The sequence below is a fragment of the Rhinatrema bivittatum genome, chromosome 2, assembly GCF_901001135.1.
Source record: "Rhinatrema bivittatum chromosome 2, aRhiBiv1.1, whole genome shotgun sequence".
NCBI classification, from domain to species: Eukaryota; Metazoa; Chordata; class Amphibia; order Gymnophiona; family Rhinatrematidae; genus Rhinatrema; species Rhinatrema bivittatum.
In genome coordinates this window covers 3,246,713-3,264,715 of record NC_042616.1, presented here as the reverse complement: position 1 = coordinate 3,264,715, position 18,003 = coordinate 3,246,713, and the positions used below count along the sequence as shown (strand labels likewise).

Below are 18,003 nucleotides of genomic sequence, written 5' to 3'. Positions count from 1 at the left end.
GTTTCTTGAAGTTTAATTGGTTGTCTAGCACGAAGCCAAGGTTCTTTACTGTGGAGAATGTTAAAAATGCTATCCAAACAACTGAAATGTACGCGGCATGAGGACAGGAGGAGGCCTGACAAGTTGAATTCTAATTTGCTAGCCCAAACATAGATGGATTTCCTACTGACATTGTTCTTTTTCTTCTCTACGTCTATGTTTTTGCTTGGTTTGAAATCTTGCTTGATACTGACTTTTGAAACCTTCCTTGCGTGTATTTGACTTATTGGATTTGTTAATGTAAAAAAATGGCTGGCATCCACAAACGTTGCTCGTTCCCTCCCTCCTACCCTACCCCCCCCCCCCCCCCCCCATCCCCATCCCCATCCATTCCCAGGGTGTTTTCTTTTTAAATAGTTCTTCCAAAGACTTAGGTTAATGTGAATAATATTTTCCCCAGCTCCTTCAGATGATTCAGAGATCCATGAATTAAATGTAGGAAAAGAGTTCTGACTGTACAACACCCAATGTCTCCAACGGTGCAGCATCCTGCATACCCGCTCCCCACTCCCACAGGGAAGCCGGGCATCCAGGATTCAGGAACCCAGGAATAAATGGATCACAATGGGCTCTGGCAGGATAAGGCCTGTGATGGAGAGACAATGACTCTCCTGCTCTGTCACCCTTACATGATGCCTTTTCTGCACTGGATAATGAGGAAGCTCCAGCCACAGAAAATGATGCCATGTCTGAAGGGGATGCAGTCACCCATTGTAGCCAGAAACCCTTAGGCATCGTTAAATGTCATAAAAGGAAGCTTTGTCTCGTGGGAGATTCGGTGATCAGAGGAACTAACTTGGGAAACCATTTTGATGGGGACGCAAGAGTTATACGCCTTCCAAGATCCTCGGCCGGTAGAAATACCAAGCAGATAGTCATTGAAATTAAAGAAGAATATAGAGACTCCAATATCAATATTATCATCCATCTGGGGACCAATGACCTTGCCAGACATGGTATCGCTGCAGAACAGAAAGATTTCCAAACCCTGGGGACGAAGATTAGACAGATGGCAAAGACCATTGCCTTTTCAGAAGGTACTACCAGTTCATGGAAAGGGGAAGGAATTCTTTGCCATTCAGATAACTGCAATTTTTTGGCTCAAAACCTTCTGTAAGGAAAGTGGTTTAGGATACATTGGAGGCTGGGGGTGTTTATGAAGTAGTAGAAGGTGATATGATAAGGATGGTCTACATTTGTCCTTGGCTGGAAAGAGGATGCTAACCAAGAAATTCAGAGGATACATTATCAGGAATTTAAACTAGAGGGCGGGGCTGGGAGGAGGAGGCCAACGAAACTGGCATGTCATCCCCCAAGCAATACAGGAAGTGGGAGGACAATATAACAAAATCAATGAGCTCAAAAAAAGCAGAAAAGGTGATGAGGAAGAGCAGCAAACCAGGCGATAAATGTTAGGAAGCTCTGACCACAAACGCTCTTAGTCTGCAGGCCTTAATGCTGGCAGCGGTCTTGGACGTTGTTGCCGTTACAGAGACCTGGTTCACTGACTCTCATGACTGGGCTACGGCCACCCCAGGTGACAACTTCTTAAGGAAGGACAGAGAGAATAGGAAAGGGGGAGGAGTAACTCTCTATGTCAAAAACAATATCTAAGCAACTGAAACGGAAGGGACTTGGATCGGGGAGCAAGCATTATGGGTCAATCTAAAAAAGATGATGGTGCTTCCGTTTTTACGGATGTGGTCTACAGACCTCTGATTCAGACAGAAGAGCTGGACAGAGATCTGGACAAACACATCCAAAAGGTGGGATAGAAGGGGGAAAATGCTGCTCACTGGAGATTTTAATCTGCCGGATGTAGACTGGAGAATCCCTTCTATGGAATCTACAAGAAGCAGAGAGATAATGGACGCCTTTCAACAGGCTCGGCTCAAACAGATGGCAACGGAGCCCACGAGCTGGAACCGACCTGGTGCTTACTAAAGGGGGTAATAAATGCCCACCTCAGCACCAGTGATTAGAGATGTGAATCGTATGCCAGATCGTCTTAACGATCAGATTCGGCTAGGGGGGGGGAGGAAATCTGATCGTTACGATATGTGAATTGGAATCGTTTCTGATTCCAATTCACATCGCTAATTTTTTTTTTAGGGAGGCCCGCGCCGCTAAAAAAAAACAACCCACTCGACCCTTTAAATCGACCCCACCCTCCCGACACTCCAAAACCTTTTAAAATTACCTGGTGGTCCAGGAGGGGCCTCGGGGAGAGATCCAGGGGGGCCTCGGGGAGAGATTTCCTGTTCCCAGGCATCAGCTGTTCTAAAAAAAAAATGGCGCCGATGCCCCTTTGCCCTTACCATGTGACAGGGTATCCGTGCCATTGGCCGGCCCCTGTGACATGGTAGGAGCACTGGATGGCCGGCGCCATCTTTAAAGATTACCGTTGCTAATGGCAGTGGCTATTCTCTAAGTGAACTTAATTAACTCTGGTTAGCTAACCCAGTCTTATTAGCTTCCCAAATTTCTCTTCGCATTCCACTGTCCGTCTCACCATCTTAACCAGGTGGACGGTAGAATACTCCTATCACCATAGTCTTCCCTGACACACAAGGGATTTCTACCCATAAAGATTCAATTTTGTATTTAGTCTCATGCAGGATGTTTATCCTGTTGGAGTCTATGCCATCCCAGACATAAAACGCCACACCTCCTCCTGACTGCTCCTCTCTGTCATTGCGATATAATTTGTACCCCGGTATAGCACTGTCCCATTGGTTATCCTCCTTCCACCATGTCTCTGAGATGCCAATTAAGTCTATGTCATCATTCACTGCTATACATTCTAATTCTCCCATCTTACTTCTTAGACTTCTGGCATTAGCATACAAACATTTCAAAGTTTGTTTTTTGTTTGTATTTTCATTCTGCTTTTTAATTGATAGGGATAAGTTAGAATTTTTTAGCTCAGGTGAGTTTTTAGTTACATGCACTTGGACTACTTTTCTAATTATTGGAACCTCACTGTCGGGATGCCCTAATTCTAATGCATCATTAGTCTCCTTTAAAGATACCTCTTTCCGAACCATGCGCTGCTGAGCGACTGTCGGCTTTCCCCTTTGTTCTAGTTTAAAAGCTGCTCTCTCTCCTTTTTAAAGGTTAGCGCCAGCAGTCTGGTTCCACCCTGGTTAAGGTGGAGCCCATCCCTTCGGAAGAGACTCCCCCTTCCCCAAAAGGTTCCCCAGTTCCTAACAAAACTGAATCCCTCTTCCTTGCACCATCGTCTCCACACTCACTGACTGCTCTATCTCCTCTGTCTCCTTCATGCTCACTGACCTCTGTCACTCACTGTGCCCCTACTCCATTCCTCCATCTCCTCCACATTCAATGACTGCTCAATCTCCTCTGTCTCCTTCATGCTCACTGACCTCTCTGTCACTCACTGTGCCCATACTCCATCAACTCCACACTCACTGACTGCTCCATCTCCTCTGTCTCCTTCATGCTCACTGACATCTGTCACTCACTGTGCCCCTACTCCATTCCTCCATCTCCTCCACACTCACTGACTGCTCCATCTCCTCTGTCTCCTTCATGATCACTGACCTCTCTGTCCCGTACTGTGCCCCTACACCATTCCTCCATCCAATCCTCCATCTCCTCCACACTCACCGACTGCTCGATCTCCTCTGTCTCCTTCATGCTCACTGACCTCTCTGTCACTCACTATGCCCCTACTCCATTCCTCCATCTCCTCCACACTCACTGACTGCTCCATCTCCTCTGTCTCCTTCATGCTCACTATGCACCTACTCCATTCCTCCACCTCCTCTGTCACCTTCATGCTCAGTATGCCCCTACTCCATTCCTACATCTCCTCCCCACTCAATGACTGCTCCATCTCCTCTGTCTCCTTCATGCTCACTGACCTCTCTGTCACTTACAGTGCCCCTACTCCATTCCTCCATCTCCTCTGTCACCTTCATGCTCACTGACTTCTCTGTCACTCACTGTGCCCATACTCCATTCCTCCATCTCCTCCACACTCACTGACTGCTCCATCTCCTCTGTCTCCTTCATGATCACTGACTTCTCTGTCCCGTACTGTGCCCCTACTCCATTCCTCCATCCAATCCTCCATCTCCTCCACACTCACCGACTGCTCGATCTCCTCTGTCTCCTTCATGCTCACTGACCTCTCTGTCACTCACTGTGCCCATACTCCATTCCTCCATCTCCTCCACACTCACTGACTGCTCCATCTCCTCTGTCTCCTTCATGATCACTGACCTCTCTGTCCCGTACTGTGCCCCTACTCCATTCCTCCATCCAATCCGCATCTCCTCCACACTCATCGACTGCTCGATCTCCTCTGTCTCCTTCATGCTCACTGACCTCTCTGTCACTCACTGTACCCATACTCCATTCCTCCATCTCCTCCACACTCATTGACTGCTCCATCTCCTCTGTCTCCTTCATGCTCACTGACCACTCTGTCACTCACTGTGCCCATACTCCATTCCTCCATCTCCTCCACACTCATTGACTGCTCCATCTCCTCTGTCTCCTTCATGCTCACTGACCTCTCTGTCACTCACTGGGCCCATACTCCATTCCTCCATCTCCTCCACACTCACTGACTGCTCCATCTCCTCTGTCTCCTTCATGATCACTGACCTCTCTGTCCCGTACTGTGCCCCTACTCCATTCCTCCATCCAATCCTGCATCTCCTCCACACTCACCAACTGCTCGATCTCCTCTGTCTCCTTCATGCTCACTGACCTCTCTGTCACTCACTGTGCCCATACTCCATTCCTCCATCTCCTCCACACTCACTGACTGCTCCATCTCCTCTGTCTCCTTCATGCTCACTGACCTCTCTGTCACTCACTGTACCATACTCCATTCCTCCATCGCCTCCACACTCACTGACTGCTCCATCTCCTCTGTCTCCTTCATGTTCATTGAGCTCTGTCACACACTGTGCCCATACTCCATTCCTCCATCTCCTCCACACTCATTGACTGCTCCATCTCCTCTGTCTCCTTCATGCTCACTGACCTCTCTGTCACTCACTGGGCCCATACTCCATTCCTCCATCTCCTCCATACACACTGACTACTCCATCTCCTCTGTCTCCTTCATGCTCACTGACCTCTCTGTCACTCACTGTGCCCATACTCCATTCCTCCAACTCCTCCGCACTCAATGACTGCTCCATCTCCTCTGTCTCCTTCATGCTCACTGACCTCTGACACTCACTGTGCCCCTACTCTATTCCTCCATCTCCTCCACACTCACTGACTTCTCTATCTCCTCTGTCTCCTTCATGCTCACTGTGCCCCTACTCCATTCCTCCATCTTCACTGACTACTCCATCTCCTCTGTCTCCTTCATGCTCAATGACCTCTGTGTCACTTACTGTGCCCCTATTCCATTCCTCCATCCATTCCTCCATCTCCTCTGTCTCCTTCATGCTCACTGACCTCTCTGTCACTTACTGTGCCCCTACTCCATTCCTCCATCTCCTCTGTCTCCTTCATGCTCACTGACCTCTCTGTCACTCACTGTGCCCATACTCCATTCCTCCATCTCCTCCACACTCACTGACTGCTCCATCTCCTAGGTGCTCAGATTCAGATTTTATTTATATGAAAATGTTACATGTGTTGCCAAAGTAATATACATTGACCTCTCCTCTCTCTTTCTTTTCCATCCCTCCCATTACACCATCTCTCTTTTGAACTGCTTTATTTTATCTTCTTGGCATTCCCTGACTGCTCCATCATTCTTTTTCTTTCACCCTTTTCCTCCATCTCCTCTGTACTCACTGACCTCTTTTTCTTTCACCCTTTTCCTCCATCTCCTCTGTACTCACTGACCTCTCCCTCTCTCTTTCTATTCTGCCTCTTGTATTCTACCATCTCTCTCTTTCATCCCCTCTACCATTCCTCCATCTCATTGTCACTCACTGTCCTCTCCATCACTCTCTATTTCATCCCCTCATTTCCTTCATCACTCTCTTTCTTGCCTCTCACCTGTCCTTGCCTCTCACTGATTTCTCCATTACTCTCTCCCCCATTTTGCCCTCCCCTTCCTTCGCACTCTTCTTGGGAATCTCCCCTCCACTTTTTTGTTCCTCTCCCTTTTTGACTTTCTCTTTATCTCTGCACTTTCTACCTCCCCTCACTCTCAATTCTCCTTACTCTGTCTCTTTCCTCTCTCCCTCTCTGTCTCTCTCCTTCCCATATTTTAGCTCCATCCTTAGAGCCACCAAGAACTTCATTTGTGTAAGGTTTGAAGCTGCTTGCGATGCTCCAGAAGTTGAGGTAATTTTCCATTTTAAATGTTAATTTATTATTTTTGTCCCTCATGCCAGTAACGCCCTGCTTCATAGGAGAGGAGAGACATTGCATGGGATAGTAAGATCGAGAGTGTGAATGTCCAGGCGATGATTCCACGCACTCGTACAGAGGAAGCCGCTCAGTACCTCTCCTGACAGAGGGAGCTCCTCCTGAAGTCTCAGGCCTTTCCCTTGGATCCAATCTTTTATAGGAGAGGAGAGACATTGCATGGGATAGTAAGATCGAGAGTGTGAATGTCCTGGCGATGATTCCACGCACTCGTACAGAGGACGCCGCTATGTAACTCTCCTGGCAGAGGGAGCTCCTCCTGAAGTCTCAGGCCTTTCCCTTGGATCCAATCTTTTATAGGAGAGGAGAGACATTGCATGGGATAGTAAGATCGAGAGTGTGAATGTCCTGGCGATGATTCCACGCACTCGTACAGAGGAAGCCTGGCAGAGGGAGCTCCTCCTGAAGTCTCAGGTCTTTCCCTTGGATCCAATCTTTTAGAGGAGAGGAGAGACATTGCATGGGATAGTAAGATCGAGAGTGTGAATGTCCAGGCGATGGTTCCACGCTCTCGTACAGAGGAAGCCGCTCAGTACCTCTCCTGGCAGAGGGAGCTCCTCCTGAAGTCTCAGGTCTTTCCCTTGGATCCAATCTTTTAGAGGAGAGGAGAGACATTGCATGGGATAGTAAGATCGAGAGTGTGAATGTCCAGGCGATGGTTCCACGCTCTCGTACAGAGGAAGCCGCTCAGTACCTCTCCTGGCAGAGGGAGCTCCTCCTGAAGTCTCAGGTCTTTCCATCGGATCCAATCTTTTATAGGAGAGGAGAGACATTGCCTGGGATAGTAAGATCGAGAGTGTGAATGTCCAGGCGATGATTCCACGCACTCGTACAGAGGAAGCCGCTCAGTACCTCTCCTGGCAGAGGGAGCTCCTCCTGAAGTCTCAGGTCTTTCCCTTGGAGCCAATCTTTTATAGGAGAGGAGAGACATTGCCTGGGATAGTAAGATCGAGAGTGTGAATGTCCAGGCGATGATTCCATGCACTCGTACAGAGGAAGCCGCTCAGTACCTCTCCTGGCAGAGGGAGCTCCTCCTGAAGTCTCAGGTCTTTCTCTTGGATCCAATCTTTTATAGGAGAGGAGAGACATTGCCTGGGATAGTAAGATCGAGAGTGTGAATGTCCAGGCGATGATTCCACGCACTCGTACAGAGGAAGCCGCTCAGTACCTCTCCTGGCAGAGGGAGCTCCTCCTGAAGTCTCAGGTCTTTCCCTTGGATCCAATCTTTTATAGGAGAGGAGAGACATTGCCTGGGATAGTAAGATCGAGAGTGTGAATGTCCAGGCGATGATTCCACGCACTCGTACAGAGGAAGCCGCTCAGTACCTCTCCTGGCAGAGGGAGCTCCTCCTGAAGACTCATGTCCTTTCCCTTGGATCCAATCTTTTATAGGAGAGGAGAGACATTGCATGGGATAGTAAGATCGAGAGTGTGAATGTCCAGGTGATGATTCCACGCACTCGTACAGAGGAAGCCGCTCAGTACCTCTCCTGGCAGAGGGAGCTCCTCCTGAAGTCTCATGTCCTTTCCCTTGGAGCTGACGGATCGCAAACAATGTGATAGACAGAGGGGGGGACTCGGGGAGGTTGAAAGATGGAGAGTGCAGAGGTCGAGGAATAACCAGCACAAAAAGGAGGGGATGATGCCTGTGTTGAAATCTTTATTGACACCTCACCTGGGGGTACTGTGTCCGATGCATCTCCAGAGCATGAAAAAAAAACCACAGAAGAGCAACCAAAGTAGTGAGGACTCTGCACTACAGGGGAGATTTCTGTACCCTGCTCCTGATAAGGGAAGAGAAAGAGGTCTGTTTGGGAGAGAATTGGCCTCTGGTACAGGGAGAGCTGCAGGGCATGAATGTAAGACTTTGAACTGCCTTCGACTCTGTGGGGGTAAATTTCCAAGGCTTGGATCCCAGTTTTATGCAGGTAACAGGTTGAGGGGGAGAACGTGGGTGTGAGCAGACGTATGTGAGCAAAACAATGTCATCCCTACTTTCTATTGTGACATGCATTAAATAGGTGTTCTGGGGGATGGCTGGAGCGTTGATCCTGAGCAGGTGTAATAACTTTGTGTGTCTGTGCTGTGTGGGGGGGGAGGTGTTGAGTTGGTATCAGGATTTATAGATATATTTTGGATTTTTGTTTGGCTGACCACAGGGTAAGCCTACAACTGGCTGCACTCACGCCTGGTCCCTGGACCTCCTCATGGCTCAGATGCCACCATTGTCTCACTGCCAGCATCCCCCCTCGGTGCTGATGCGCATCTTTGCACTCAATGTACGCACCATAGCGGGACGCTCGGGGACAAGCGCACCTCTCTGACATCAAGTGGCCGGGTATCTAAACCCAACCATGACTCCAGTAACGTTCCTCAGCAGTGGGTCTCCTGCCTAGTGTAGTGCATGTTGCTCCTGAGCTCCTGCACCAGCGATCATGTTCCAGCCTGTCTTGTCTAGTCTTGCCTTGCCCAGCCCACCTCCTCCAGGGTCTCCTCATCTGTCCTCATCCACTCTTCAACCTGATCTCCTGGTACTAACCTCTTTTTCCATTCTTGGACCTGACCTCACTTGCCTGCCCTTCTGAGCCTGACCAGAGCCTTGGACTTGACTATGCTAGCTTGCCTCTTGCCCTGATCCTTGGCCAGATCCTACTATTTCCTTTGTGGTGCCTGTCCTGACCTTGGACATGTTCTTGGACTCTCACTCACTCTATTGCCCTAGAGACCCACCTCAGTCCTGCCGGCCACCAGAACGCAAAGGCTCAACCTGTGGGCCAGGAGACTGGAATAGGTGAAGCTCCAGCCTGTTCAGCTCTAGGATGCATTCACCGGCTGTCATTGCAGGCCTCATAGTTTCACCTGTGAAGCTACATCAACTATGCCACAGCACTAAGGGCTCACACCCATGTGCTTAGTGCAGTTAGTGTAGCTGGGTTCAAAAAAGGTTTGGATAAGTTCTTGGAGTTAATGAAGTTGACTTAGAAAATAGCCACTGCTATTACTAGCATCAGCAGCATGGGATAGACTTAGCATTTGGGTAATTGCCAGGTTCTTATGGCCTGGATTGGCCACTGTTGGAATCAGGATGCTGGGCTTGATGGACCCTTGGTCTGACTCAGCATGGCAATTTCTTATGCTCTTATGTAATTTAGGAATCCTGCCGGGTACCTGTGACCTGGATTGGCCACTGTTGGAATCAGGATGCTGGGCTTGATGGACCCTTGATCTGACCCAGCATGGCAATTTCTTATGTTCTTATGTAATTTAGGAATCCTGCCGGGTACCTGTGACCTGGATTGGCCACTGTTGGAAACAGGATGCTGGGCTTGATGGACCCTTGGTCTGACTCAGCATGGCAATTTCTTATGTTGTTATGTAATTTAGGAATCCTGCCGGGTACCTGTGACCTGGATTGGCCACTGTTGGAAACAGGATGCTGGGCTTGATGGACCCTTGGTCTGACCCAGCATGGCAATTTCTTATGCTCTTATGTTCTTATGTAATTTAGGAATCCTGCCAGGTACCTGTGACCTGGATTGGCCACTGTTGGAATCAGGATGCTGGGCTTGATGGACCCTTGGTCTGACCCAGCATGGCAATTTCTTATGTTCTTATGTAATTTAGGAATCCTGCCGGGTACCTGTGACCTGGATTGGCCTCTGTTGGAATCAGGATGCTGGGCTTGATGGACCTTTGATCTGACCCAGCATGGCAATTTCTTATGTTCTTATGTAATTTAGGAATCCTGCCGGGTACCTGTGACCTGGATTGGCCTCTGTTGGAATCAGGATGCTGGGCTTGATGGACCTTTGATCTGACCCAGCATGGCAATTTCTTATGTTCTTATGTAAATTAGGAATCCTGCCGGGTACCTGTGACCTGGATTGGCCACTGTTGGAATCAGGATGCTGGGCTTGATGGACCCTTGGTCTGACCCAGCATGGCAATTTCTTATGTTCTTATGTAATTTAGGAATCCTGCCGGGTACCTGTGACCTGGATTGGCCACTGTTGGAATCAGGATGCAGGGCTTGATGGACCCTTGGTCTGACCCAGCATGGCAATTTCTTATGTTCTTATGTAATTTAGGAATCCTGCCGGGTACCTGTGACCTGGATTGGCCACTGTTGGAATCAGGATGCTGGGCTTGATGGACCCTTGGTCTGACCCAGCATGGCAATTTCTTATGTTCTTATGTAATTTAGGAATCCTGCCAGGTACCTGTGACCTGGATTGGCCACTGTTGGAAACAGGATGCTGGGCTTGATGGACCTTTGATCTGACCCAGCATGGCATGTTCTTATGCACTGTCAACAATTTGCTGAGACCATGAGCTAGACAGACTTGTCCCAGGCCTCTGCTATTGCTGGCTTAGCTCATCTGCTGAAGCAGCAGCAGGATGATCTGATCACAATGATGAACTATCTTCAGGGTCTAGCTACTTATCCAGCTCCCACAGCACCCACTCTGGCACCTCCTGCATGGCCTGCTACACCCATGCTTCATCTGCCTCTACCTCTGAGGTATGATGGGAATCCCACAAAGTGAAGTGGCTTCCTGAACCTATGCCAGATGCAGGTTGAATTGCAAGCAGCTCCCTTTCCATCTGACCAAGTCAAGCTCACATATATCCTGTCTCTAGCCTTGCTTCATCCCTCTGAGACAGATGATCCATTCCTGGGTGATTGGGACAACTTCTTGTGTGAGGTCCTTATGATATTTGATAAAACTGGTCATACTTCTTCCATGGTGACAGAACTCCAGATCTGACAAAGTTCCTGGTCTGTAGGAGAATATGCCATTCATTTTTGCACGCTGGCATCAGAGCGCCAATGAGGCAATAACAGCTTAACCTCCATCTTCAGGCAAGGGCTGTCTGAATATATCAAAGATGAGCTGGCAGGCCACAACTGGCCAGCTACTTTGGAGGGACTAACCAGTCTGGTGATTTTCCTGGACTTCGGAATCCAGGAGCAGGCTTGTGAGAGCAGCTTGGCTCGTAGTCCCATTCATCTCGCCTCCAGCTTTCAACACCCAATAGCTACCAGATTGTCTTCAGAAACCGGACCCTCGCACAAAGAATCCATGCAGGTGGATCACCTTAAGCTGTCTGCAGAAGAGAAACAGAGGTGCAGATGCCTCAACCTGTGTTTGTACTGTGCCACTCCTGGGCACTTCATGACATAATGCCCAGCTAAATTGGGAAACTCCAGGACCTTGGATTGTTGTGAGAAGTCACCCTAGGTTGGCCATACTCCTCTCCTCAAATATTGTTACTATGTCTTTCCTTTAAGAAAACCCAGTTTCATACTCAAGCCTTCCTTGACACAGCGCTGATGGCAATTTCATTCATGAATCTCTGGTGCATCAGTACAGACTTTCTACCATCCTATTAGAGACAACCCTAACAATCTCCTCCGTTGAAGGAGAGCTCTTGCCTGGATGTGTCACTATGGCCACCATGCCGCTCTTTATGTAGACCGGGTCTCCTCCACAGAAAACAGATCAGCCTGTCCATGCTCCTGAAGGCTGTCAATGAAGTCATGCTAGGCCTACTCTGGCTCATGTAGCATCAACCCAGCATCGACTGGAAAACCTTACAGATCACCCAGTGGAGTCCTCTGTGCCATGAACAATGCCTTTTTAAAGTTTTTCCTCCTGTTCCCCTCACCCAAGCAATAATCTCAGAACTTCCTGGCCTGCCACCTCAGATTATAACCTCTGTAAACAGCAGGCTGAAATCCTTCCACCACATCACTCCTATGACTGCCCCATTAATTTGCTTCCAGGGAAGGTAACTGTCATAGGAAGAATCTACCCTCTCCCCAAGTCCAGAATGGAGGTAATGTCCACGTACTTAAAGGAGAACCTAAAAAGAAATTAATTCATCCATCTTCATCTCCTGCTGGGGCTAACTTCTTCTTTGTTGGTAAAAAATATAGCTCACTCTGCACTTGCATTGATTATCGAGGGCTGAATGAAATTACTAGGAAGAACCGATACTCTCTTCCACTGATCACAGATTTCTTCAACCACCTCAGAATAGCACAGATATTTACAAAGCTTGATCTCCATAGATTCAGAGAGGGTGACAAATGGAAGACAGCTTTAAATACTAGGGATGGGCACTACGAATGCCTGGTGATGCCCTTCAATTTATGCAATGCCCTTGCTGTCTTTCAGTTTATGGTCAATGAAGTTTTCCATTATCTTCTTTACTCTTGTGTGGTGGTATATCTGGATGATAGTCTTTATTTTCAAAATCCTTGAAGGAGCATCAAGATCATGTGAAGCAAATTCCCCAGAGGCTCTGGGAACACCAACTTTATTCAAAATTAGAAAAATGTACTTTTGGGCCGGAGGAGTTCCCGTTTCTTGGCTATATCATTTCCTGGCATGGGCTACAGATGGATCCTGAGAAGTTGAAAGCCATCCGAAAGTTGCCTCAGCCCATGGACCTCAAAGCCCTGCAATGTTTCCTCTGGTTTGCAAACTATTATAGACAATTCATTCATGGATACTCTACCTTGGCCACCACAATTACAGCCCTTACCAAAAAGGGTTCTGACACCAAAAATTGGACCAACAGTGCTATCCAGACATTTAACCCCCTCAAGGAAGAGTTTTTCTCATGACCCATCCTGCACCATCTAAGACTCTTCCAAGCCACTCATATTGGAGGTAGATGCTTGTACTCTCGGAGTAGGAACTGTCCTCTCACAGCATAAAAATCATGGGACCCTTGTAACCTGCTCCCTTGTCTCTAAATGTTTACTCCAGCAGAAAAAAATGACAATTGGGAATTATGAGCTGCTAGCCCTAAAGGAATTCTTCAACCTCTTGATATGCGTTTTTTTGTGCGGTTGCTATTAATGGACCAACCACTCTGTGGCTGGCCTGCTTAAATAGCTCCGTGGCAAGCGGAGCTGGACCCATGAACAGCAGCAGCAATCAGCATTTCGAAGATAAGATAAGTACCCAATAAAGGACAATGATAAGTGAATGGTGGGTCAGACCGCATACCGGGAAAACAAAAGCACAGACAACCCAATAAAAATTGTAAAATTGAAATCTGAAAAAGAAATTAAAGAATATAACATGGGAGCTGTTTAAGCAGGCCAGCCACAGAGTGGTTGGTCCATTAATAGCAACCGCACAAAAACACATATCAAGGGGTTTCCTCGACACTTGGAGGTTGAAGAATTGTTACATAAAGGAAACGAGGTTGGTTGGTGAATAACCCTAAAGGAATGGCAACATCCAGTGACTATTTACCCAGATCACAAAACTCTGGAACACCTGTCGCAAGCGCAGCAACTGAATCCTCGGCAAGCCCGCAGGTCATAATTCTTCAACTGGTTTGACTTTGAACTGCAGCACATCCAGCAGAGAAGAACAAATGGGCCGATGCTCTCACGCATTCCTTCCTCACTGAAGGTTCCTAAGAGCCCCCATGACACATCATAGATCCCAAAATAAATCGAAAAACTGATCACAATGTGGTATAAACAATCATCAAAATAGTAAGGAACCACACTCTAGGAAACACACAGACAATTAGGGAAACAGAAAATAATAAAAAAAATTGTTACAGAAGCATATTTGGCATCCAGTGCTTATCAGATTATAATTAATTAATGCTGGAATCACCGCTCTTAGCAGAGACTTATGTTTGAACTGCTAAGAAGCTCTGGCTTAATAACCCACTTCATAGGGGTAAAAAAGTTAAAGTTCTCACCACTTGGGACCTGCAGCAGGACTGGATCTTCAGCAGGTGGTCTCTCTGTGGGCTGGATCTCTGGGCAGGGATGTCTAGGGCTGAGAAGGGCTTCACCTTGTCTCTATCTAGCAGCAAGGTGCACTCAGTTCTTCTACTTTGGGAACTCTTGGATGGAACCAGTTTTTCTCTGTACAGCAGGAGCATGGAGTTCAGTCAGAGAAGGTGACAGCACTCGGATGGGCTGTATTTTTTCGCTTTATGGGTAACAATCGGCTAATGATGATGACATGACCATGAGGGCAAGCACCCCTGTTGGTTTTTAAGGGCTCACCTATGCATAATTCAGAAGCTTTATGCATAGTCAGGTGAATGCATAATCAAGGTTTTAATTAGATTTTTCCCCTCTTTTGCCAGTCCTTTGTTTCCTGGCACAGTTCAGCAAGTGGTCAGCCTAATGACTGCCTGTTGCTCACCTCTAACAGAAAAGTAATAAGTCCTGTTCCCAGATGAACACTCGGAGCCATAAAAAAAGAGGACTCTAGTGTTTACTCTTGCATAGATTCACATCTCACCATTTGTCCATATGCTTTGCCCCGTTTGGCTCCAGCTCAGCTGGGGTGGAGCCAAAAATCTGTCCAGGATAGTCATGCACACAGAACTGCAGAGTCTCTTATTACTCTCTGAATTTAGTTGTACATAGCCCACATAGGTCAATGTCCATATTTACTGATGTCAGATGGTCCATCTTAGCTGCTTGTCCTGTTAGCTTGAATTGGGATATTCCCTACATTTTGTCGATGGTGGGGGGGGGGGGGGGGTGATGGTATGTTTAGCAGGTTTTATTTGCATATTTTAGATGGAGCAAAGACTGTAAATATACACATACAGGGCTCCATTGATCTTGAGCTGGTATAACTTTGTGTGTCTGTGCTGTGGTTGAGGGGGGTAGGGGTTAGTATCAGGATTTATTTGCGTATTTTAAATTTTGGAGCATAGACTGTAAATTCATGCACACAAAGCTCCATTGATCCTGAGCAGGTATAACTTTGTGTTTCTATGCTGCAGGTGAGGATGCTGGGGTTATCGGGATTTATGTCGATATTTTATATTTCGGAGAGTAGGCTGTAAATCCAATCACAAATAGTTCCATTGACCCTTAGCAGGTGTAATTTTGTGTGTCTAAGTTGCGAGTTGGGGGAACACCCAAGAATTTTTAAAGTGAAATAATGCACATAAATCTGCTTTGAAAGTCTGCTTAAAATCTGCGGGTAAAAAAAAGTCACCCCATAATTTATCCCCACCCTGACCCCCATTCTCCAGGACTTCCTGCTCACCCCCAATGGTTCCTAAAGTTAGGTGAACTATCAGCCCACAACTGAGGCACGTGGGGTCAGCTGAAATTTCACCCATCTTTGGGTGCTTAGGTCAGACACCAAGCTTCCTATGCAGATCCATCCCTTACAATGTTTGTCCAACAGGAATAGAAAGCTCAAGCAATGTGTTTATCAGTCACCTGCCACACATATGCTCACAGCCTCCATGTTTTATACTTGCAGGCTGATTGTTCTCCGTACACAAGCCAGAAAAGCTGCTTCCACATCTGGACACCTGTCTGTGGCAGTGATGGGTTTTCTTATGGGAATCTCTGTGCATTCTGCGTAGAGAAGAACGTGTGAGTATGAAGCACCTGCTAAGGGTGAGGGAATGATTCAGGATATCACTGGATCCCCTGGCACTGGTGAAGGAAGAGTGGGTCCAGTGTATTTCTGCAGAACTGGGTGCTTATTCCTTCCCCTCCCCACCTCAGACAGCTTCACATTTACTGAAATTCACAAGAGGAGTCCAGTCCTCAAAACACAGAAACTTCATGACAACGAAATGAGTGTTCAGTGCTGTGACTGTACTAGTGAGGATTGGGACTCCTCTGCCAGCTCTCTGCTGTGACTGTATCCAGCAGGGATTGGGACTCCTCTGCCAGCCCTCTGCTGTGACTGTACCCAGCGGGGATTGGGACTCCTCTACCAGCCCTCTGCTGTTACTGTACTAGTGAGGATTGGGAATCCTCTGCCAGCTCTTTGCTCTGACTTTACCCAGCTGGGATTGGGACTCCTCTGCCAGCTCTCTGCTATGACTTTACGCAGCTGGAATTGGGAGTTCTCTGCCAGCTCTCTATTGTGGTGGTACCCAGTGAGGACTGGGACTCCTCTGCCAGCTCTCTGCTATGACTTTACTCAGCAGGGATTGGGACTCCTCTGCCAGCTCTCTATTGTGGTGGTACCCAGTGAGGACTGGGACTCCTCTGCCAGCTCTCTGCTATGACTTTACTCAGCAGGGATTGGGACTCCTCTGCCAGCTCTCTATTGTGGTGGTACCCAGTGAGGACTGGGACTCCTCTGCCAGCTCTCTATTGTGGTGGTACCCAGTGAGGACTGGGACTCCTCTGCCAGCTCTCTGCTATGACTTTACTCAGCAGGGATTGGGACTCCTCTGCCAGCTCTCTATTGTGATGGTACCCAGTGAGGACTGGGACTCCTCTGCCAGCTCTCTGCTATGACTTTACTCAGCAGGGATTGGGACTCCTCTGCCAGCTCTCTATTGTGATGGTACCCAGTGAGGACTGGGACTCCTCTGCCAGCTCTCTGCTATGACTTTACTCAGCAGGGATTGGGACTCCTCTGCCAGCTCTCTATTGTGGTGGTACCCAGTGAGGACTGGGACTCCTCTGCCAGCTCTCTATTGTGGTGGTACCCAGTGAGGACTGGGACTCTCACACTGTGAATGCTTCCTTTCCCGTATCAATCTGGTAAAAGACAGAGAGTAACAAGCAACATTTGAACTCTCTCTTCTGGCCGTCTGCATTCAGTATATCCAAGCCCACATTAGCCAGTAAAAGACCAGCAAGCTTTCGGACTCCCTTGCATCTCTAACTTTACTTGAGGATGTAACAAGAACATCTTCCACTGCACTGGCAGTCAAGGTCTGGGATGGAGGGTTAATGGTTCCTATGATGTTTGGGGAGGGGGGGGGGTATTGGTGAGGGGGTTACACCCCAAAGATTATTGAGTTCTGCTCATGGTATCCCCCTTCTCTCTCCTCCTCCAGTAAGCCTAGCCTATACTTGATATCGGAGAAGCACTGCTATTATGATGAGATACGCTGCTGACCGGCAGAAGAGAGACGACCTCTAGCGAGCAGGACACGATTGCACCCTGCGCTCCCCACCGCCCTCTGGGGGTTCCTGCTGTGAACATGCGTTGAACACAAGAGCAGGAGCTCCGGTCATCAAGGCTTCAACCCCCAGCTACTGTGCATTCACGCATCTTTCACATACGTTCATAAGTCGGACATCTGAAGAGTAAATCTGTCTAACGTGGAGTGTGTGTCTCACATTTACTTACCCCCTGCTTGTATCAGTAAATAATCTTCTACTGCATCATGGCTGCTGCTGTCTGACTGATTTTTTTTAATACGCTGTTCTCACCCTGGGTAGCTCCTTACCAGTCTGCTGGAGATGGTTTCATCACCTACCAGAGTCTCTAGAATATCCTTCTTGCCCCCCTAACCCCCACTCTCCAGGACTTCCTGCACACCCCAAGGCAATTCTGTCCTCTTCTTTCCCAGGCTGAAGTTAGAAACAGTTTTCAAGCTAAAATCCACCTCTGCCCCTCCTCTCCACCTGTATCCTGTCTGCACGTTTGCTCTGATTTCTAAATTCTCTTCCATGTGTTTCATTTCTAACATATTTATGCTTTAGGGAATAAAAGGTCTGCCTGCTGTACTGGGGCTGTGACCAGATGCCCCAGTTCCCTGAAGACAATGTTGATTCGAGAGAAACTACAGCAGATGGAACCTGAAACCAGACTTTTGGGCCGG

At 47.9% G+C, this 18,003-nt stretch overlaps 1 protein-coding gene across 1 annotated transcript in view; it reads left to right on the top strand.

Moving 5' to 3' along the window:
- LOC115086008 (ovoinhibitor-like) overlaps positions 1 to 17,529 on the top strand; it is a 50,666-nt gene extending 33,137 nt beyond the window's left edge. Inside the window, exons 4-6 of the mRNA XM_029592589.1 lie at positions 6,255 to 6,327; positions 15,687 to 15,802; positions 17,233 to 17,529. Coding sequence (XP_029448449.1) covers positions 6,255 to 6,327; positions 15,687 to 15,802; positions 17,233 to 17,293 — 250 coding nt within the window. The 3' untranslated portion in view covers positions 17,294 to 17,529. The remainder of the gene's footprint in view (positions 1 to 6,254; positions 6,328 to 15,686; positions 15,803 to 17,232) is intronic.
- The last annotated feature ends 474 nt before the right edge of the window (positions 17,530 to 18,003 follow it).